The following is a 21,382-nucleotide window of genomic DNA, read 5'->3' as shown; positions in this document are numbered from 1 at the left end:
TCACGTCCCCAGGAGGTCTCTGGGAGGGGCGATGTCCGTGCTCCGGGGATAGATTGGGTCCGGAGGGTGGGTCGGGTACTGGTGTTCCAAAGGGGGCAGCACAAGTGCCCAACACACCGCCCTGTCCTCGAGGAGGGGACAGGCAACCGGGTCCCCACTGTGCTGGACCAGTACTGGCAGCCTGGAGCGTCCCGGACCACACGGGGACACGGTTCATTGTTTTGGTTTCTCCTCTCACCCCTTCCCACGATTCCACCAGCCCCACCCCGTCTCTTTACCATGATGAGATGTTTGCAATGACCATTCCATTAAACATGAAATAGCTTATGATTTCACACAAAAACACCAAAATACAGGGCAGCACATGACGGCATTTTTAGTAGGATTAAGTTCACACCAAAGGCCCCGTTAGCAAACGGGGTGGAGATTGCGGGGGGGCTGCCGGGGGGTGTCCTGCCCTTCCTTCATCTCAGCCAGAGCAGCGGCAGCAATGGGGCCCAGACAGGGGGACTGGGGAGCACTGGGGGTCTTGGGGATCCAAGGAGCCGGACTGAGCATCAACCCCCCATCACCCCTGGGGGGTGACCCACGGGGATACGGAGAGCCTGGGGCAGTTCACTCCAGCAGGGAAGTGGGGGGAAGGCACAGCTGGGGGACCCCCACGCTGGGGCCCTCTGCCCTGGGGACCCCCCTGAAAGGGCACTTGGTGAGGCTGGGGGCTGAGCACCCATGGGGGACCCTGTGCACCAAGGGTGACACAGCCCAGGAGGGGACGGATCCAGCAAGTACCTAAAATGGGCAAACTGGGAGTGTGGGGGGACACCCCAGAGGCACTGATGGTGGCGGGGGGGCGGTGGGGGAAGGCACTGACCCGGTTCTGCGGTGGTGGGATGACCCAAGTGGGGACGGGATCCCCAGGGTGGGGGACGGGCACCCAAAGCGCTGCCGAGTGTTGTGCATGGGGGCTACCAGAGCCCCCCCATCCCATCCCATCCCATCCCATCCCATCCCATCCCATCCCATCCCATCCCATCCCATCCCATCCCATCCCATCCCATCCCAGCACCAGCCGGGCATCACAGAGGCACTTTGTTGAAACACAACTTTGCTCCGAGCTTCCTCCTCCTCCTCCTCTTCCTCCCTGGCTGCGAGGGGTGACAGTAGGAGCTGGGTTTTCCCGGGACTCACCCCAAAACCCTCACCCGGACTGCAGGACCCCCCCCCGCCCCCCCCAAGACATATGCTCGATCCCTTCTCTCAATAAATAAAAAATAACTTAAAATGAGGGGAGGCCCCTTTGGCTGGGACCATCCCCCTGAAATTGTCTGACCAGGACCCACCACCCCCCTGTACCCCCCCAGTCCTCCCCCCACCCGCCGTTACCCAGCACCCCGCGTCCCGGTGCTCCCGCCAGCTGCTGGTGATGGGTGCTGCTGGTGATGGCGGGATGCGGGACGCTCAGCCGCGGGATGCGGGACCCTCGGCCGCGGGATGCGGGATGCTCGGCCGCGGCTATTTGCGGAGCTGGAGACTCTCCAAGAGGACGCGCTTGTGGCCGGGGTCCCGCACACCGGCCTCCTCCAGGTCCTCCTCCGTGATGTCACTGGGGAGGGGGGGACACAGCCATGGGGCTCGCTGACCCCAGCTGGGAACCCCAGGGCTGCATCCGGTCAATGGGTGCAGGAGCCCCTGCTTGGGTTGCTGGGTGCCCACCCTCCCTTCTCCTCACCCCTACTAAAGCGCTACATGGCCCTGGGGGGCAGTGGGGACCCCCAGTGTTGTGGGGAACAGCACGCGCAGGGGTGTCCCCATAGCACAGAGTCCTCAAACAGGCATCACTGTGACTCCTCCAGGGAGGATGTGGACCCACCAGGTCAGGCATGGGGTGGGGAGGGGGTAGTGAGGGGGTTCCTGGGGGGGGTGCTGCTCACCTGAGGAACTCCAGGTCATCCCAGCCGTTGTGCACCAGCCCCTCCTCGTACCGCTCCAGCCCCAGCGCCCGCAGCCACTCGCCCACGCCGGGTACGGTGCGCACGCCACGGGTCGCCGGGCACAGCGCCTGCATGGTACCGCCCGCACTGTCAGCCCTGTATCCCACCCGGGGACCCCCCGCATGGCACCCCCCTGCTGGAGCAGCAGGATGGGGCAGGGGGTGCGGGCAGCCCGAACCCCCCCAAGCACCCACCTCCTCAGCCAGGTCCTCCTGGATGCTCTCCCGGATGGAGTGGGGGGGGAAGGCGAGGGGGTGGCCATAGTCCGGGGGCAGGCAGCGGGGGGGCAGCTCCATCCGCCCCCCCTTGGCCAGCAGCGGTTGAGGCGGGGGGGCCACCCGCCCCTTCTCGCCGCCGTAATCCACCTCACTCAGCGTCTTGGCCATCTGCAGCACCGAGCAGGAGCGGTCGTCCAGCAGCCCCCCCGCCACGGGCAGCCCCCCAGCTGCAGGCAGCCCCCCGGCAGCGGGGGTCCCACCGGGCCCCTCCAGCCCAAATGCAGCGCCGGCAGCCAGGGGGGGCCGCGGGTGCAGTTTGGGTGCAGGGGGGGACTCGCCACATGCGGCAGCCCCGGGGCTCAGCCGCGGTTTGGGCTCCTCGCGCCCATAGGGTGCCGGCAGCTCCTTGACGCTGCCATAGAAGGGGTTGGGGGGGGGCAGCTCCAGCTCCCGCGGCAGCGGCGGGGGGGGGAAATCGGGGGGGGGCAGGTTGAGGGTCCCGGTGTCCTCGTCCGAGGAGCTCTCGTCACCGCGGCGCTGCCCAGCCGAGGGGTGCCGGCGCCGCTCGGGCACCGGCACCTGCACCTTGACCTTGGCGGGGGGCGGTTTGCCGGGGTCCCCCGGTGCCAGCAGCTGGTGTGGAACCCCCTCCAGCACGTAGTAGGCGGGGTTGTTGAAGCTGTTTTTCAGCGGCCCCCCCGCTGCCACCGGTTCCGCCGTCACCTCTGCCCTGCACCTGCGGGCACAGGGGGTGAGCGTGGCACCCCCAGCTGTGGGGGGACGGGGAGATGGTGAGTGTCCCCCCCAGCTCCGCCCCATGTCTCCCTCACCGGCTCGAGGTGGCCTCGTCTCTGGTGGTGCTGCGGTGGGGGGCGGCGGGGGGCGGCCGGGGGGCTGGCGCGGTGCTGCCCTTCTCGGGCTCCTCTGGGAGCTTTGCCGGGGTGGCGGGGGGCGGCTCGGCACCGGGGGGCTTCCGCACCACTGACCTGGGTGACAAGAAGTGTTGGGGGTCCCATGGGGCTCAGCCTCCCTGGACAGGGCTCGGCCCCCACCGGGGATGGGGCCAATGCCACTTTTGGAGGCACTGGGTCCCCTGTCCCCAACCCATGTGGCAGAACCAGCACCGGGACTGTCCCCAACCACGTCACCATCCTGAAGAGATGCCTGGAGCGATGCCTGTGTTGCCGCAGCACTGGGAGGTGCCCAAGGCCTCCAAGCCCCCCTGTCCCGGGACCCCCCGTACCCCCACATCCCCCCCAGCCCTGTACCCCGTACTTGGCACTGTCCTGGTTGGCTCTGGCACCCAGCGGCACCTTCCCTTTGCCAGCTGCCGTCTCGTCCTTATCAACGCTGATCCACTCTGTGAGGGGACGGGGGCTCAGTGGTGTGGGGGGGTCCCATCCCCGCTGTCCTGACCCCCAGGGTGGCGGGGGGGGTCTCACCATAGAGCCTCTCGCGGGTGCCCAAGCGCTCGGCGGGCACCCGGACCCTCATGGAGCCGCGGATGTTGCCCGTCTCCTCGCCCCGGTGTGCCAGGTAGGTGAGGAACTGCTGCGCCGTGCTGCCGATCATGGACTTCAGGGCGATGACGCACTCCCCTGGGGGCGGCAGCCGGGGTGGGGGGGAGTCGGGGGTCTGTATCCCCGAGTGACCCCCACCCAGGACCCCCCCCGAGCCCCCTCGCGCGGGCACTCACCGTAAGACTCGTAGCCGTCGAGGGATTTGACAGTGAGCAGGAGGTGCTGGTCCTGCAGGTACTCGATCTCGGAGAGGATGGGCTTCAGCTGTGGGCGAGGGGACAGGATGATGGCACTGGGGGGTCTCCCTGCCAGCAGCCCCCCCCCAGCACCAGCCCTTCCTGCCCCCGGCCCCTCCTCACCGTGGGCAGCTGCCGGGACGACCATTGCACCTTGAGGAAGTTGATGTTGTCGCTGCTCTGGCTGTCATTCTCAAAGCTCTTCTTGAACTCTGGGGGGGTTGTGGGACATGGCATGACACCCATCAACCCTTGGGACCTCACCGAGCCCCCCCAGACCCCCCCATCGCTGTGTCAGCCCTCACCTTCCAGGCACGTGGAATAAAACTCGATGAAGAACTTGGTGCGGCTGGACGTCTTCACAATGGCCTCGATGCTCTCAAACTCGATGTACGCCTGCTCGGAGGACTTGGAGAGCCCTCCAGGGAGAGGGGAGGCTCAGGGACGCCCCCCAGCACCCCCCACCTCGAGGTGGAACCCACAGGGAGGGCGGCCGGGTGTCCCCTTGGGCACAGGCACCTTTTTTGGAGACGAACTGGGACGTCACCCCCACCTCGAAGGAGCCGAAGACGGGCGAGTGGTCGCTGGTGACGATGTCGTCTGTGCATCCTGCGGCCAGATGGGATGGGGGGGGGGGGTCAGGTGGGGTGGGGGCCACAGTGTCCCAAGGGGAACACGGTGTCCTGGGGTGAGATGGGGACACGCAGCTCACCGTAGGCGTTGCAGTTGACGTGAGTCTCAGGGTAGGACTTCCAGAGGATGCGGTCACACCAGGACGGCACATTGGTGCGGACCTGGCAGGGATGGGGGGAGTGAGGTGGCAGAGGGGGGTCAGGTTGGGTTGTCACATCTGCCCCCCAGCCACAAACCAACCAACACTTACCCCTGTGGGCTTCTGCTTGTGCCAGACGTATGTGTCCCGAGAGCCCCGCTCGTAGCGGTAGGTGGGGGGGAAGGTGATCTCCTCCTCGCCTGCACCCACAGCAGTGAAGAGGGGGTCAGGACAGTCCCAGCAGTGGGGGCTGCCCCCCCCAGGCCCCTCCGGAGCACCCCCAGGCCTCACCAAAGCGCAGGAAGACCTTGTGCTTCTCCTTCTCCAGGTTGAGCTGATCCACCTTGAGCAGCGGCTCCAGCTCCTTGCGGCTGATGTAGTTGAGGATCTCCTGGGGGACAGAGGGGCTGGCACAGGGCCGGGGGACACACACCCACAGCCTCCCCACACACCCCAGTCCCGTCCCCCTCACCTGGATGTCCATGTCCAGGCGGTAATTGAGGTCCCCGAACCAGAAGAGGTGGGTGAAGCGGAGGGAGATGTCAAAGGAGCTGAGCTGCTTGTCCCCCAGCGAGAGCAGGCGCAGGATGTCCAGGTAGTTCTGGTTCCTCCTGCCCAGGGAAGGGAGGGGGACATGGGTGTCACGAGGATGGGGACAGAGGTGGCAGGAGCGGGCCCGTCTTAGCATGATGGTGCTCACCGCGCTGTCTTCTCGCTGCCGGAGGTGAGGTGGCAGTTGACAAAGCCGAAGGAGGTGCCGTTGAACATGAAGGAGATGCCCACGGCGCCCTTGTTCCCTGCGGGGACACCCACATGCTGCCCCCTGCGGTGGTGGATGGGACCCAGCTGTCCCCAAGCCCTGGTGACAGGGCACAGTCCCCACCGGTGCTGTGTCTGGGATGCCAGCACGTGCCCGGACCCCTCCTCGTGCAATGCAGACCCAGACCCCTCCTTGTGCAACACACACACTGGGACCCCCCCTCACCTGTCCCTGTCCCCCATGAGCCACATGTCCGTCCCCCAACGCCCGGTGACCCCTACCCAGGGTGTTGGCGATCCCCGTCTTGACGCTGGAGGTGCCCACGTGGCTGATGCGGTTCTCGTGCTCCGGCTTCACCAGCACCACCACCTTGATGTTCCACAGGGACTGCATGGCCACCTGCAGGGCCACCGTGACACCCCCCATCAGACTCCCCACCTCTGCTGGGACACACCGGGAGCACGTCCCCATCCCATGGGGGTGGCTGGTTCGGAAGCCCCCTCCTTCACCCCAAAGGGCTGTTCCCCCACCACCATCAGCACCCATGCGACAGGGTGAAGAACCAGAGGGGTGGTTGGGCCCAGGGAGTTGTGGGGAATGGAGGCACATCCAGCTGGTGTCGAGTGGTGTCCCCAGGGCTCAGTACCGGGACCAGTTTAATCTCTTTATCCACAATCTGGATGAGGGGATCGAGTGCACCCTCAGTACTTTGCAGATGACACCGAGTTGGGTGGAGTGTTGATGTGCTGCAGGGCGGGCAGTTCTACAGGGGGATCTGCCCGGCTGGATCGATGGGCTGAGGCCAATGGTCTGAGGGCAACAAGGCCAAGTGCTGGTCCTGCGCTGGGGTCACACCAACCCCATGGACGCTGCAGCTGGGGAACAGCGGCTGGAAAAGGCCCTGGGGGTGTTGGTGCCAGCGGCTGAACATGAGCCAGCGTGTGCCCAGGTGGCCAAGAGGCCACCAGCATCCTGGCTGGTACCAGCACTGGTGTGGCCAGCAGGCCCAGGGCAGTGACCGTCCCTGTGCTGGGACCTGGGGGGACAAACCGCCAATCCTGGGGCAGTTCTGGGCCCCTCAAGCCACAAAAAAGGACAAGTAAAAAGGTGACATTTGCTCACAGTAACTTTTTTCCCTTCTGAAATGAGCATGACAGAGGAGAGCCAAATAAACGTCATTGGAGTAACTGTGCCTCACTCACTGTGAGTGGGAATTTATTCTACTCTGGGAAGAGCCTTTGAAGTCTGGTCACATTAGGGATGGCTCATAAGTGACCATTATAGTATTCCAGGTCTAAAATTGGTGAATCAAGCACAGGCTGTTCATAATTTTGCCTCCTGAAAATACCTTGAGGTCAACTTAGGTTGCTTGAGGACTTGTGCAGGTGAGTTTTAAATACATTCAAGGGTGAAAATTCCCCCATCTTCACATTCCTGCTCCTATGCCTGACCACCTTCATACAATCATGGAATCACAGAAGGGTTTGAGTTGGAAGGGACCTTAAAGATGATCTAATCCCACCCCTGCCATGAGCAGGGACATCTGCACCAGCTCAGGTTGCTCAGAGCCCCGTCCAGCCTGGCCTGGGATGTCTCCAGGGATGGTTCATCCACCACCTCTCTGCCCAACCTGGGCCAGGCTCTCACCACCCTCAGGGCAACAATTCCTTATATCCAGCCTCAATCTCCCTGCTTTAGTTTAACCCATCACCCCTTGTCCTGTCACAACAGGCCCTGCTCAAAAGTCTGTCCCCATCTTTCTTCTCGGACCCCAGTGCAGGGCCACTCCAGTTTAAGCAACACTGTGTCTAACTTAGGCTTCTACTGGAAACTTACATCTTCACTTACATAGAGCTGTTGTCATCACTTAAAAGAACGAACCCTGTCTGCAATCGCTAACCTAAAGATACGTAAATCCTCTCAGTTTTAGGTCGGTCTGCTCATACAACAAAGAAAAGAGTGACTTGCAAAACTCCACAAGTTGTAGTCACAAACTGGTCACAAACTACAGGCACTGCTGCCCTTGCAGCTTTAGACATTCGGAAGCCAACACGATTAGCTGAGTTTTGCTTCAACACACATCTCCAGACTGTTAGATAAAGTGTTCTGTAGCTGAATGTTGCTTGTTATACGCTAAAATGATTATGAAATGCAATATGCGAATGTGTAACCAACTGGCTCTTTAGGACTGCCCTGAGGAGGGGTATGATTCTGTATATAATGCCTGTTACTTCTCTTGCTGGGGTGCTGGCTTTATTCCAGCATCCGGACTTGCATGATTCTGTAATAAACAATATCTCATCTCTGTGTGCTAACTTTGGCTCGTTTTTATGCACACTGGGTAAAGAACCGTGTTTTGGGGATAACAGCTGCTCAACAAGGCCAAGTGCAAGGTCCTGCACCTGGGGGTCAATAAGAAAGATGGGGACAGACTTTTGAGCAGGGCCTGTTGTGATAGGACAAGGGGTGATGGGTTAAACTAAAGCAGGGAGATTGAGGCTGGATATAAGGAATTGTTGCCCTGAGGGTGGTGAGAGCCTGGCCCAGGTTGGCCAGAGAGGTGGTGGATGAACCATCCCTGGAGACATCCCAGGCCAGGCTGGACGGGGCTCTGAGCACCCTGAGCTGCTGAAGATGTCCCTGCTCATGGCAGGGGGGTGGAACAGATCATCTTAGGGTCCTTTTCAACACAAACTCTTCTGTGATTCTGTGATTAAGGGGTGGGAGGAGGGGAAAGACAGACTATTTTATCATCAAACCCGTGTGAGATGCTGTTCCCAGCAGACACAGCCAAGGGTCACCTTGCTGCACGAGTTATGTCACAGCCCCCGGGATGTTCCATCTCGCTCTCCCACACTACATCGCTTGTTGATTGGAATTCAAAATAATTGCTTGAATCTAAGTTGATTTTAATCTTGTGTGACCCCTTAATGATGTTCTCCAGAGGCTTTTTAAATGTGCACCAACTAAATACCCAGGTCCAGTCCCTGCTCCAAACCATCCACGGCATCTCTTTATGGCGGGTCTGCACTGTGCACAGCTCTCAGCATCTTATGGTTGGACCTGAGGATCTTGAGGGTCCCTTCCAACCCAAATGATTCGGTGATTCTAAGAAAGGCCTTGAAGTGCTGGAGCGAGTGGAGAGAAGGGAACGGAGCTGGTGAGGGGCTGGAGCACAAGTGTGATGGAGCGGCTGAGGGACCTGGGGGGTTCAGCTGGAGAACAGGAGCTGAGGGGAGACCTTCTGATCTCTGAACTGCCTGAAAGGAGCTTGGAGCCAGGGGGGTCGGGCTCTGCTCCCCAGGAACAAGCGCCAGGAGCAGAGGAAACGGCCTCAAGTTGCGCCAGGGGAGGTTGAGGTTGGATGTGGGAACAATTTCTTGCCCAAAGGGCTGTGGGGCATTGGAACAGGCTGCCCAGGGCAGTGCTGGAGTCACCATCCCTGGAGGGCTGGACAGACGGACAGGAGGTTCTCAGGACATGGGTTAATGCCAGGGCTGGGGGAACGCTTCGACTCAATGATCTCGAGTTTTTCCAACCAAAATGATTTGATGATCCCACCCCAAAACACACAGCATCGCCTCAGCCGTCCCAGGAGAGACCTTGAGCATCACCCATCTCCGTCCCCCACCAGTATCAGAATCCCACAGCCCCCCAAGACCGCTCCCAGGTTCCTACCGGGCGGTACTCGACCTCGGTGACGTCCCTGAGCGCGGCACGGAGGACATCGACCCACTCCCTGTCCCCCAGCGAGTTCTCCTGGCTGCCGAAGACGTAGATGTCGTGGGGGATGGCGACCGTCACCTCGTCCAGCGTCTTCCCCAGCCCCTTGCAGGTGAACCACGACGTGATGTTTTTCGGGGGGGGCACGCTGCCTGCAGCGGGGGGAGCGGCACAGTCAAGGGGGGGCCCAAGGGCTCATCCCCCCACTCCAGACGGACCCCCCGGCCCCGCTGACCCATATTCCAGGTGCCGATGAAGATGTTGATCATGTCGGGTTCGTCCTGCTGGGAATGTTTGTTCTTCATCAGCTGCAGGAGCTGGCAGAACGCCTCGCGCTTCTGGGGGGGGACAACACACACAGTCAGCAGGGGGTCCCCATGGTGCCCCCAGGCCCATCAGTCCCCCACAATTCTCCCCTGGCCCCCACAACTCAGCATCACCCCAGCACGGGCACAGGGACAGGCCAGGCTGGGGCTGCCATGGGACCCAAAAGCTGTCCTGGGACCCACAGGCTGCCCCCTCCGGGGTGAAAAACAGGGACCCAGCTGTCCCCAAGCCTCGGTGACAGGGCACAGTCCCCACCTGCGCTCTGCCCAGACCCCTCCTCGTGCAGGGACCACCCCAGGGACGCCCCCAGCACCCGTCCCCATACCCCCACAGGGGACCAGGGGCCAAATCCTGCTCCCCCCCGCCCCAGCAGAGCAGGACCCACCCGCGCGCTGACGAAAACAAAATCTTTCCGTTGCGTTTTGTCCTTTTCCTTCTCAAAAACGATGCCCAGTTTGTTCTGCACCCGCTGCGACTTGATCAGCTGCCGGACTATGGGGGGAGGACGGGGAGAAGTGGCATTTGGGGGATGTCGGGGTCTGGTTGGGCACCGTGACCCCCCACGCAGGGTGGGGATGCACCCAGGATGGGGACACCCAGCTGCTCCCACCCCCAGTGCAGAGTTGTCCCCAGGCGCCAGCCCCAGGGTGTGGGGACCCCCCAGTGCCCCCCACGCACTCTTGTCGTGGGTGAAGGTGTTCCAGTCCTCCTGGGCGTCCCGCTGCCGCCGCAGCACCACCAGCCGCCCCCCCTCCACGTCCACGCTCAGCGTCTGCTTCTGCGACTTCCCCAGCTTGGTCAGGTCCCCCAGGGTGACGTCCAGCTTCACCTGGGGGGACGGCGGGGGCTTGGGTGGGGGGGACACCCCATAACACAGCAGCCAGCCCGCCCAGCACCCCAACCCCCTGACACACAGTGTCCCCAGCCCCCTGACACCGGAGTCCCCAAAACCCAGGATTCCAGTTACCCTGACACTATGATCCCCTGTCACCCAGAACCCCGTCACATATCAGCTCTGCGCCCACTACCCCTGCACCCAGCACCCCAACCCCTCAGCACCCCAACCCCCAGGCACACCCCCCACACACACCCCAGCACCTCAACACCCAGCACCCCAAACCCCAGGTACGCCAAACTGCAGGCACCCAACCCCCTGGCACCCAGCCCCCCTAGCACCCTGCCCGCCAGCACCCCAATTCCAGGCATTCCAACCCCCATGCACCCACCACCCTGCACCCAGCCCCCCCAGAACCCTGACTCTCAAGCACCCCGACCCCCAGGCACCCCAACCCCCAGGGCCCCCATCACCTGCCCCCCTGGCAACCACCCCCCCTGGCATCCATCCCCCCAACACCCAGCCCACCCAGAACCCTGACCCCCCTGCATCCAACCCCCCAACACCTCAACCCCCTGGCATCCAGCCCCCACCAACACCCAGTCCATCCCCACCACCACCAGGGACCCCGAGAGGTTTGTGCCCTGGGTGTGGCACGAGGCGCTGACCCCCACCCCCGGGGGGACCTTTCTGCTGTGGGGGGCACAGCGGGACTCACCTCGAAGGTCTGCACTGGGATGCACTTGGCCTTGCGGGAGAGGGGCTGGGGGGGTGCGGGGGGGGCAGCCGAGCTCATCTCCTGCAGGGCCTTCAGTGCCTGGGGGGCCGGTGGCATCGGCGTCACCGCAGTCACCCAAATCAGCCCCCCAGGCCCAGCAACCCCCCAGCCCCATCAGCTTCATCAACCCCCCAGCCCCATCAGCTTCATCAGCGCCCCCAATCAACCCCCCAGGCCCACCAGCTCCCCCAGCCCCATCAGCCCCCCCAGCCTCATCAACCCCTCCAGTCCCATCAGGCCCCTCAGCCCCATCAGCTTCATCAGCCCCCAAATCAACCCCCCAGGCCCATCAACCCCCCAGCCCCATCAGCTTCATCAGCCCCCGCCAATCAACCCCCCAGGCCCACCAGCTCCCCCAGCCCCATCAGCCCCTCCAGTCCCATCAGGCCCCCGCAATCAAACCCCCGGGACCATCAACCCCCAGACCCATTAGCTCCCCCAATCAGCCCCCAGGCCCACCAGCCCCCCAGCCTCATCAACCCCCCAGCCCCATCAGCCCCTCAGCCTCATCAACCCCCCCAGCCTCATAAACCCCCCAGCCCCATCAGCCTCATCAACACCCCAGCTCCATCAGCCCCCCCAGCCTCATCAACCCCCCAGCCCCATCAGCTTCATCAGCCCCCCCAATCAACCCCCCATGCCCACCAACCCCTCAGCCACATTAGCTCCCCCAGTCAGCCCCCCAGCCCCATCAGCCCCCCCAGCCTCATCAACCCCCCAGCCCCTCCAGTCCCATCAGCCCCCTCAGCTTCGTCAGCCCCCCAATCAGCCCCCCAGCCCCATCAATCCCCCTAACCCCCTCAGCTCCCCAACCCCATCAACCTCATCAGCCCCCCAGCCTCATCAACCCCCCAGTCCCATCAGCTCCCCCAGCGCTATCAATCCCCCCAGTCCCACCAGCCCCCCAGGTCCATCAACCCCCCTACCCATGGAGTCCCCCTGTGTCCCCCAGGCAGTCCCTTTGCCCCCCCAAGCCGTACCCCAGCACAGACCCCCCCCACGACGGGATGCCCCCCCGTACCGGCCCCCAGCCCCACCTTCTTCTCGATGCTGGCCAGGAAATCCTTCAGCACCGAGAGCTTCAGCACCAGCTGCTCCAGCTCCTGCTCCCCGCTCTGCCCCCCCGCCTGACACCCCACATGTCACCGCACTGCATGGGACCCCCGCAGCCACCCCAACCCCCCAGCACCGTGAGATGGGGCAGGATGGGACCCCCACATCCGAGACCCCCAGAGGGGCAGGACCCCCCTCCTGAGAAGTGTTGGATGGGGCAGGATGGGACCCCCAGATTAATCCCACCCCCCTGGAGGGCCAGGAACTCCCAGCACTGTGAGACAGAGCAAAATGGGACCCCCAGGTCCTCCCCAGCAACCCCAAGGGGTAGGACCCCCCCAGCATCATGAGGTGGAGCAAGATGGGACCTCGAGATCCACCAGAGGGGCAGGACCCCTAAAATTGTGGGATAGGGCAGAATGGGACCCCCATATTAATCCCACCCCCCAAGAGGGGCAGGACCACCCCAGGACCACAAGACGGGGTAGGATGGGAACCCCAGATCCACCAGAGGGGCAAGACCCACTTTCGGATGGGACCCCTGGAGCCATCCCAGAGCCCCGGAGCAGCAGGACGCCCCCAAAACAGTCAGACAGGGCAGAATGGGACACCCATATTTTTCTCACCCCTCCATTAGGGCAGGACCCCTCAGCACCATGAGATGGGGTATGATGGGACCCCCCAGGCAGGCACGATCCCCCCCAGCATTTTGGGATGGGGCAGGATGGGACCCCTGGCACCATCCCAGATTCACAGAGGAGCAGGACCCTCCAAAACCTGGGACCCTCAGATTAACCCCACCCCCCTGGAGGGGCAGGACCCCCCCGCAGTGTCCCCATGGTGGGTCGGTGGGAATGGGGATGTCACCACCACGTGTCCCTGTGTCCCCCTCACCTGCTGCAGGATCTTGGACACCATGGGGGGGCTCTGCTGGTCAAACACCTTGGCCAGGATCTCCAGCCCCCCCAGCACCTTGTCCACCTCGCTGTGGGGGGAACGCAGGAGAAATGGGGGGGGGCTAGGCTGGTGAAACACCCGTCTGTCAGTCCGTCTGTCCCTCCCAGTGTCTGGTACCCACCTGTGCAGCCGTTTGCAGGAGGCGACGAGGGTTTTGTTGAGGTGGGGGAGGCTGCTGGCCCCCCCCTTCACCGCCTCCAGGTCCAGCGTGTAGCTGCTCCTCAGATACTCGTGGGAGATGCTGCTCAGCCCGTTGGTGCTGTGGGGGGGACACGACAGCCAGGGGATGAGGAGCCGGCAGGGACAGGCAGGGGACATGCGGGGGGGCAGCGCCTCACCTCTCTGCCCCCCCCTCTGGCCCCAGCCCCGTGGGGCTGAGCCCCCCTGAGCTGCTGGAGATGCTGGTGGAGCCGGAACGTGGCGGCAACGGCGGCTTCTCGTCCTCTCCATCTGCAACGGGGCGATGCGGGGGGTCAGTCCCATTTCCCCACCTGGGCTTGGGGGTCCCAGCTGTGACCCCGCTGTACCTGAGTAGTCCCTGTCCTCGGCGGGGTCCTTGTCCTTGTCCCTCTCGACGGGGAAGAGGAGGGTGCAAACCAGCCCCTGGTTGGGCTGCAGGTACAGGGCGATCAGCTCGCTCAGCGTCTTGAAGCGGCGAACCTGCACCCCCTGTGACGTCTGGGGGGGACATGGGGACATCAGCACCTGCTGGTGGGGTCAGCCGCACCCCTCCAGTGCAGGAACTCCCCAATGCAGGGACCCCCAAAACACAGGACCCCCCCCCCCCATGCAGGGACCACCAAATGCAGGGACCCCCTCCATGCAGGGACTCCCCCAGTGCAGGGACCCCCCAAATGTAGGGATCCCCTGTACAGGGATGCACCCAATGCGGGGACCCCCTCCATGCAGGGACTCCCCCAGTGCAGGGACCTACCAATGCAGGGAACTCCCCATGCAGAGATGCCCCCAGTGCAGGGATCCCCTCCACGCACAGCCCCCCCCCCAATGCAGGGACCCCTAGTGCAGGGAACCCCCAATGCAGAGACCTCCCAACGCAGGGACCCCCAAAACGCAGGGATCCACCCAATGCATGGACCCCTGCAATGTAATGATCCCCTGTACAGGGACCCACCCACTGCAAGGACCACCCCCAATGCAGGGACTCTCCCAATGCTGGGACCGCCCCCCCCCCCCAGGTGCAGCGACAACCTCCATGTAGGTATCCCCAAATTTAGGGAACCCCTCAATGCAGCAACTCCCCCAATGCTAGGACCGCCCCCCCCCCCCCGCCCAGTGCAGAGAGTCCCCAATGCAGGGCTCTCCCCCAGCGCAGGGAACCCCCTGCACCCAGACCCCCCCATGAAGGGACCCCCCTGGTTGAGGGACGCCCAGGCAGGATGGGGGGTTGCCCCCCAGCCCCAGGCTGAGCCCCCGGGGCTGTGGCTGCCAGGCAGCTGCGGGCAGGGCGCAGGCAGCTGCGGGCAGCAGCCGCCATCCCTCAGCCTCCTCCCTCCCGGGGGCGGCTTTTTCCTGCCCCCCCTCCCCGGCACGACCAGCACAAAGAGGCTTCTGTTCCTCTAAAAATACCCGGCGGCGGCGGCCAAGATGGGCCCTGGCGGGGAGCTGCCGGCTACGCCAACAGCCGGGCACGCCGGTGGCCCCGCGCCAGGACAGCAGCCGTGCCAAAGAGCCGGGCACGCTCACCGCACGGTGCCGTGGCCGAACCAGCCCCATGGGTGAGGTGGGGGGGACAGGGAGCCCCCCACAACCCCAGCACAGTTGGGAGGCGAGGGGCTGGACATGGGGCGCTGCATCCACCCAGCAGGAGCAGGGTGTAGGTTGCGGGGTCCCGGCACCCCACATCCTGCACTGGGATCCCCCTGTCCGCCCCCCCCAGCCTTGGGGGTGTCCCCAAAGAGCCAAGCAGGTGACAGTGGGGTGGGGGGGCTGTGCCCACCTGCACGGCCAGGAAGTCCTCATCGTCGGGCAGGATGCGGTAGGTGTGGACGTGCTTCTGGAACCTGCGGGCATGGGGGATGTCAGGGGGGGACAGCATCCCCCCCACCTGCCTGCACAGCCCCCCGGGGACACCAGGGACGTGGCCCCCATGTCATTAGCTGGGAACAGGCATCCGCAGGGAGAAGCTGCTTTGGTGTCACCGTGGGCTGTGGCATGTGACGAGCCACCAGGTCTCAGCCCGGCTCCCACAGGGACAACGCTGGCAGGAGGGGACCTGGGGGTCAGGGTGGGCACTGGGGGTCCCAGAGTGACCTTCTCCAAAGGGGACCCCCCGACTGACACCCCCCTGTCCCCAGGCTGAGCCCCAGCATGCTCCATGCCATGTCCCACATCCCGGCCCTGCTGCCCGTCCCCGTGCCGGCGCTGCCATCCCCTGCCCGCAGCGCAGGCAGGAGCAGGCAGGAGCAGGCAGGAGCAGGCAGGAGCAGGCAGGAGCTGGCAGCGGGGAGGCCAGGAAGCAATTGATTTGTCACTGGAAGCTGACAGGAACCAGGGACACGATCCCGGGGCAGGGGGTGACGAGCGGCGCTGAGAGATGGGGTACGGATGCCAGAGGGTGCGGGGGGCAGGACAGGGATCCCCCGTATGTCCCCTCCCCATCTGAGGGACACTGGGAGCCAGGGACCCTCTCCCTCATGTGCTGGGGACAGTGGCTCTCAGGCTGGCCCCCGGCCATGGCACTCGCAGAGGTCACCGGGAACACAGGGGCTGTCACCGCGCCAGAGACACCTGGCAGCTCGGCTGCAGTGTCCCCTGCTCTGGTGGCACCTCACCATGGGGCTGGGGGAGCAGGGCCAGGCAGTGTCCCCCTGCCACCGTGCCCATGTCCCCAGAGAGGGTGCTGTGCCAAGTCCCCTGGTGCCACCTCACAGTGCCAGATCCCCTGATGTCACCTCATGTGTTGAGCCCTTCGATGCCACCCCACAGTGGCAGGTCCCTTGGTGCCACCCCACTTCCCATAGTGGCACATTCCCCAGTGCCACCTCACAGTGCCAGGTCCCCCTAATGTCACCCACAGTTCTGGGTCCCCCAGTGTCACCCCACTCCCTGCAATGCCAGGTCCCCCAGTGCCACCCCACACTTCTGGGTCCCCTGGTGCCAACCCACTCCCCATGGTGCCAGGTCCCCCAGTGTCACGTCCTCATCACCCCACAGCGAAAGGTGGGGCACAGCACGAGCATCCTCCCCCCACCTCCAGAAAGGGGATCCCCCATTTCTGCCCCCCTGCCTATGGACATGAGACGCCCTCCCACCATGACACCCCAGCACCCCCCCACAGGGGTCACAGGGGGCCACAGGGAACCCACCAATTTGGGGGGGGTTGAATGGGATCCCTCTCTGGGGGGTTACATGGAAAACCCTCCCCAGGGTGGGGTGGTATGGGGGTCCCTATGGGAAACCCCAGCTGAAGGGTCTGGGGGGTCTCCAACTCAAAGGAATCCTGGGGGGATGGGAGGGTCAACATGGAAAACCCCAAACTGGTGTCAGAGGGTGGTGGGGTACATAGAGACCCCCGGCTGGGAAAGGGGGGTCACAAGGGGTCTCTATGGGGAGCCCCAAAGCACAGTCAGGGTCTCCATAGCAGGAACCCCTATAGGGGGGTGGCGGGGGGCACATGGGGAACCCCAGGGTAGGGTCAACACCGGGAGCCCCAACTGGGGGGACCCAGAAGATGAACCCCATTGCGAGGGGGGGGGCACATGGGGGTCTCTATGGGTAACCAGGGGGCCCCATGGGGTTGGTACAGGGCTGGGGGGGTGCTGCAAGGGTTCCCTCCCACCGGGTGACCCCCGGTGGCCACTCATGGCGTCTGTTTTGGCGGGTGATCCCCAGGGGCCGGGGCTGCTAGCACAAAGAGCCATTATGTGGGAACGCGGCGGCCAACAAGCACCGGGGCCCCCCCAGCTCCACCGTGGCACAACGGGGGCCCCCGCACCCCCACCGCATGGGGATCAGCCCCACCGGTGCCACCAGCGCTGCCCAGGGCCGGTGTGCCGGGCCGTGGCGTGTCGGCGGGAGGGTTAACGGAAGCCGGCGCTGCCGGGATCCCAGCGGTTCCCTTTCCTCCTCCTGCCCCCGCAGTTATTTTTAGGCCCCGACGGCGGCGGATCCGGCAGCCCCGCTCGCCCCCACGCCAGCACGGCGGCGGTTCGGCGGCACCGTCCTGCCCACCGCCCGGGCAGGGACCCCCCGGCCCTCAGCTGCCCGCCATGGCACCCCGTGCCGGGCTCTGTGCCGCGCTGAGGGCCCGGCCGTCGGTGCGGCCACGAGGAGCCGGAGGTGGCAGAGGGGACCGGAGCCGGGGAGAAGCCACAACCGAGATGGACAGATCCCGGTGTCCCAGCGGGGACGCCATGTTCCCATGGCCAGCACCAGGCCAGGTGTGGGGAGCCGCTGGTCCCAGACCCCCCTTTCACTCCGGCATCTGCACCAAGACCCCCCCTGGCACCCACCAGCCCTGCCGGGTGCCGGTACCGGCATGGGCAAGGCGCTGCTCCTCCCGCGCCGTGACCTCGGTGCCGTTCGCCACCCTGGCGTCGCGGCGAGGAGCCGGTGACCACAGCCACGCCATGCAACCCAACCTGCACAAGGCAGGAGGCCGGCGCCAGCGCTGAGGCCGCACGCCCTGCACCGGCACGGCACACGGCACAGCCCCGGGCCAGGGCAGGCCGGCGTGCGGCTGCCGGCGCCCACGGGCTCTTGGGGAGCGGAAAAGCCTCATTTCGAGGTGCCCTCACCCCGCAACCACATCAAGGCCCCGGTGCTGGCGCAGGCAGCCGGCCCCGAGCACAGCCGGCGGCACAGCCCGGCAGCACCCCGCCGAGGTGACGGTGAGGTGACGGCGAGGCCCAGGGCACGGCGGGGTGACCGGGACTCCGCTGCACAGTGAGGGCCAGGCTGCCACCCCGGTGCCATCGTGCTCTCAGCCCCTGAGCCAGCATGGCGGCGGGGTTGGGGGGCAGCACCCCAGGGACCCCGGGGGCTGTCGCACCCACTGGAGCCACCGAGCCCCCCCAGCATGACCCACGGGCACTGCGCTGTCCCACACCCCAGGGGCTGGGACGTCCCTAGACATGAGGGCAGGGCCCCCCAGCACCATGGGGACGCTCAGGGACAGTCCCCAACGTCACAGACCCCACAGAGTGGGAGCCCCGGCCCCCCCAAAGCCAGCCCTGCTCGCCGCAGTGCCTGTCCCCTGCCAGTGTCCCCCCAGTTCTCCTCTTGCCGCAGCCCCCCTGTGCACCCCTATTTATGGTGCCCAGTTCCCCCCAGCCTGGAGCGGGTGCTGACCCCCCCCAGACCCCCACCTGCCCACTCCCAACTCTGCCCCAGCCCCCTCCCAGTGCCAGGTCCCCCCACATGGTGCCAGTGACCCCCATATCTGGTGTGTCCCCCTTAGGTTGGGTCCCCATCTGTGCCTGTTGCCCTCTGGGTGTCAGCGCCCCCCCCCCCCCGGTGCTCCCCTGGACACCCCACCTGTGTTCCCCAGTGCTCCCCCAGATCCTCCTCCAGTGGCCCCCCCTGGACCCTCCTAGAAACCCCCTGGTGTTTCTCCCAGTGCCCCCCACCCTGATGCACCCCCTGGTACCTCATTGGTGATTTCCCAGACCCCCCGCTACCCCCTCAGACTCACTGGTACCCCCCGGAACCCCCCCAGATCTCCCCAAACCCCCCCAACCTCAGATTCCCTCCAGTGTCCCCATGGACTCCCCCCTGGTGACCCCCACATATTCTCCAGTGCTGGTGTGACCACCCCCCCCATGCTCCCCACTCCCAGCAGCCTCAGCCCATGTCCCCCCCGTGTCCCCCCCACTCACAGCAGACACACTGCATGTCCCCCCGTGTCCCCCCCACTCACAGCACCCCCAGCCCATGTGCCCCCTGTGTTCACCCCACTCAGAGCAGCCACACTGCGTGTCCCCCCCCGTGTCTCCCCCCACTCACAGCACAAACATCTCGTGTTCTCCCCGTGTCCCCCCCACTCCCAACAGACACATTGAGTGTCCCCTCGTGTCCCCCACACTCCCAATAGCCCCAACCCGTGTCCCCCCCACTCACAGCAGACACATCTCCTGTCCTCCCCACGTCCCACCCACTCCCAGCAGACACAGCCCGTGTCCCCCCCACTCCCAGCAGACACATCGCGTGTGCCCCCCGTGTCCCCCTCAACTCCCAGCAGCCCCAGCCCATGTCCCCCTTATGTCCCCCGTACTCCCAACAGACACACCGCATGTTCCCCCGTGTCCCCCCACTCCCAGCAGCCCCAGCCCGTGTTCCCCCCGTGTCCCTCCCCCTCACAGCAGCCACATCGCGTGTCCCCCCATGTCCCCCCCAGTCCCAGCAGACACATCGAGTGTCCCCCCAGTGTCCCTCTAACTCCCAGCAGCCCCAGCCCGTGTCCCCCCTCGTGTTCCCCCACTCACAGCAGACACAGCCCGTGACCCCGTGTTCCCCCCACTCGCAGCAGCCACATCGCGTGTCCCCCCTCGTGTCCTCCCGTGTCGCCTCCACTCCCAGCAGCCCCAGCCCGTGTGCCCCCCACTCCCAGCAGCCCCATCGAGTGTCCCCCCAGTGTCCCTCTAACTCCCAGCAGCCCCAGCCCGTGACCCCCATGTTCCCCAAACTCGGAGCAGCCACATCGCGTGTCCCACTCGTGTCCCCCCCACTCCCAGCAGCCCCAGCCCGTGTCCCCCCCCGTGTCCCCCCACTCACAGCAGACACAGCGCGTAGGCCCCCGCCACGCTCTCGCTGTCCCGCACCAGGAAGCTGCCGTCCCGCCCCGCCCGGGCCAGCTGCTCCTCGGCCGCCGCCCGGCTCAGGTCCCGGTGGTACCACAGCGGCACCGGCCCCCCCGCTCCCCCCCCGGCGCCCCCCGCGGCCCCCGTGCCCGCCATGCTCCGCCGGGGCCGCGCCGCGGGGCCGCGCTCCGGCGCTGGGCGGGCGGGGGCAGCACCGGGGGGGCGGGGGCACCGGGGGGGGCGGGGAGCAACCGGGAGGGGCGGGGAGAATTGGGAGGGCGGGCAGAGGCACCGGGGGGACGGACAGCGCTGGGGGATGTGGCGAAACGGGGGGACGGGGGACACCGTGGGGACGGGCGGTGGCACCGGGAGGCGGAGGGCGCGGAGGAGGTGGGGAGCACCGGGGGACACCGGGAGGTCGCGGGACACCGGGGAGTCGGGCAGCACTGGGGGGACCGGGGACACCGGGGAGATGGGGTCACCGGGGAGACGGGGGACACAGGGGGACGGGCGGTAGCACCGAGAGACGGAGAGCGCGAAGGGGATGGGGAGCACCGGGAAGACGGTTGACACCGGGGAGACGGGGTCACCGGCAAGACGGGGGACACAGGAGGACGAGGACACCAGAGGGACATGGGACACCAGAGAGGAGGACGGTGACACCGGGAGGCGGAGAGCGCGGAGGGGATGGGGAGCACCGGGGGACACCCGTGGGTAGGGCACCACCGGCGGGACGGGAGACACCGGGGAGATGGGGTCACCGGGGGGACGAGGGAACGAGGACACCGGAGGGACGGGCGACACCAGAGGACGGGCAGCAGCACCGGGGAGACGGGCAGCACTGGGGGATGTGGCGAACCGGGGGGACGGGGGACACAGGAGGACGGGGACCCCGTGGGGACGGGCGGTGGCACCGGGAGGTGGAGAGCGCGGAGGGGATGGGGAGCACCAGGGGACTCCGGGGGGTCGGGCAGCACTGGGGGGACGGGTGACACCAGGGCGATGGGGTCACCGGGGAGACAGGTGGCACGGGAGGACGGGGGACACCAGGGGTCAGGCAGCACTGGGGGGATGTGGCACATTGCGGGGACGGGTGACACCGAGGAGACGGGGGACACCGGCTGGCACCAATTTCGGGGCTCGGGCGGTGGCACCGAGGGGACGTGGCACATCGAGGGGACCGGTGACACCGGGAGGCAGGGAGCACCCCACCCCGGGACAGTGCACCCCATATCCCCCCATAGGACAGGGCACCCCATGTTTTCCCCCCCCCGGGACAGTGCACCCTACATCTGCCCTCCCCACCCCCGGACAGGACACCCCATGTTGTATCACCCCCGGGGCATGGCACCCCGAATCCCCGCCCCGGGGCAGTACATCCCATATCCCTCCCCCTGCCTAGGGGCATTGCACCCCAAATCCCCCCCACGCCACAGGACACCCCATGTTATTCT

At 65.6% G+C, this 21,382-nt stretch overlaps 1 protein-coding gene across 1 annotated transcript; it reads right to left on the bottom strand.

Moving 5' to 3' along the window:
• Nucleotides 1-351: 351 nt before the first annotated feature.
• INPPL1 (inositol polyphosphate phosphatase like 1) lies at nucleotides 352-20,154 on the bottom strand. The gene is made up of 28 exons (XM_065049589.1): nucleotides 19,903-20,154; nucleotides 15,128-15,191; nucleotides 13,698-13,848; nucleotides 13,509-13,620; nucleotides 13,292-13,429; nucleotides 13,108-13,198; nucleotides 12,198-12,287; nucleotides 11,101-11,199; nucleotides 10,226-10,376; nucleotides 9,933-10,039; nucleotides 9,456-9,558; nucleotides 9,176-9,372; nucleotides 5,779-5,896; nucleotides 5,438-5,534; nucleotides 5,210-5,348; nucleotides 5,029-5,128; nucleotides 4,849-4,937; nucleotides 4,678-4,759; nucleotides 4,485-4,574; nucleotides 4,271-4,384; nucleotides 4,089-4,177; nucleotides 3,906-3,993; nucleotides 3,652-3,807; nucleotides 3,485-3,569; nucleotides 3,040-3,195; nucleotides 2,186-2,945; nucleotides 1,932-2,059; nucleotides 352-1,603 (listed from the first exon to the last, which is right to left on the bottom strand). The coding sequence occupies exons 1-28, from the start codon at nucleotides 20,082-20,084 to the stop codon at nucleotides 1,513-1,515; spliced, it is 3,867 nt and encodes a 1,288-aa protein (XP_064905661.1). The 5' UTR covers nucleotides 20,085-20,154; the 3' UTR covers nucleotides 352-1,512.
• Nucleotides 20,155-21,382: the final 1,228 nt, after the last annotated feature.

Source organism: Columba livia, chromosome 1 (genome assembly GCF_036013475.1).
Source record: "Columba livia isolate bColLiv1 breed racing homer chromosome 1, bColLiv1.pat.W.v2, whole genome shotgun sequence".
Taxonomy (NCBI): domain Eukaryota; kingdom Metazoa; phylum Chordata; class Aves; order Columbiformes; family Columbidae; genus Columba; species Columba livia.
This window is presented reverse-complemented; position numbering and strand designations above follow the sequence as displayed.

Bases quoted from the DNA above. Each gene is read 5' to 3' on its own strand.
- INPPL1 (XM_065049589.1), bottom strand. From the start codon at position 20,084: ATGGCGGGCACGGGGGCCGCGGGGGGCGCCGGGGGGGGAGCGGGGGGG. The intron at 4,938-5,028 runs GTGAGGCCTGGG...CTGTGGGTGCAG, and splicing joins CAAGGTCTTCCTGCGCTTTG to GCGAGGAGGAGATCACCTTC. The intron at 4,178-4,270 runs GTGAGGGCTGAC...CAACCCCCCCAG, and splicing joins TTATTCCACGTGCCTGGAAG to AGTTCAAGAAGAGCTTTGAG.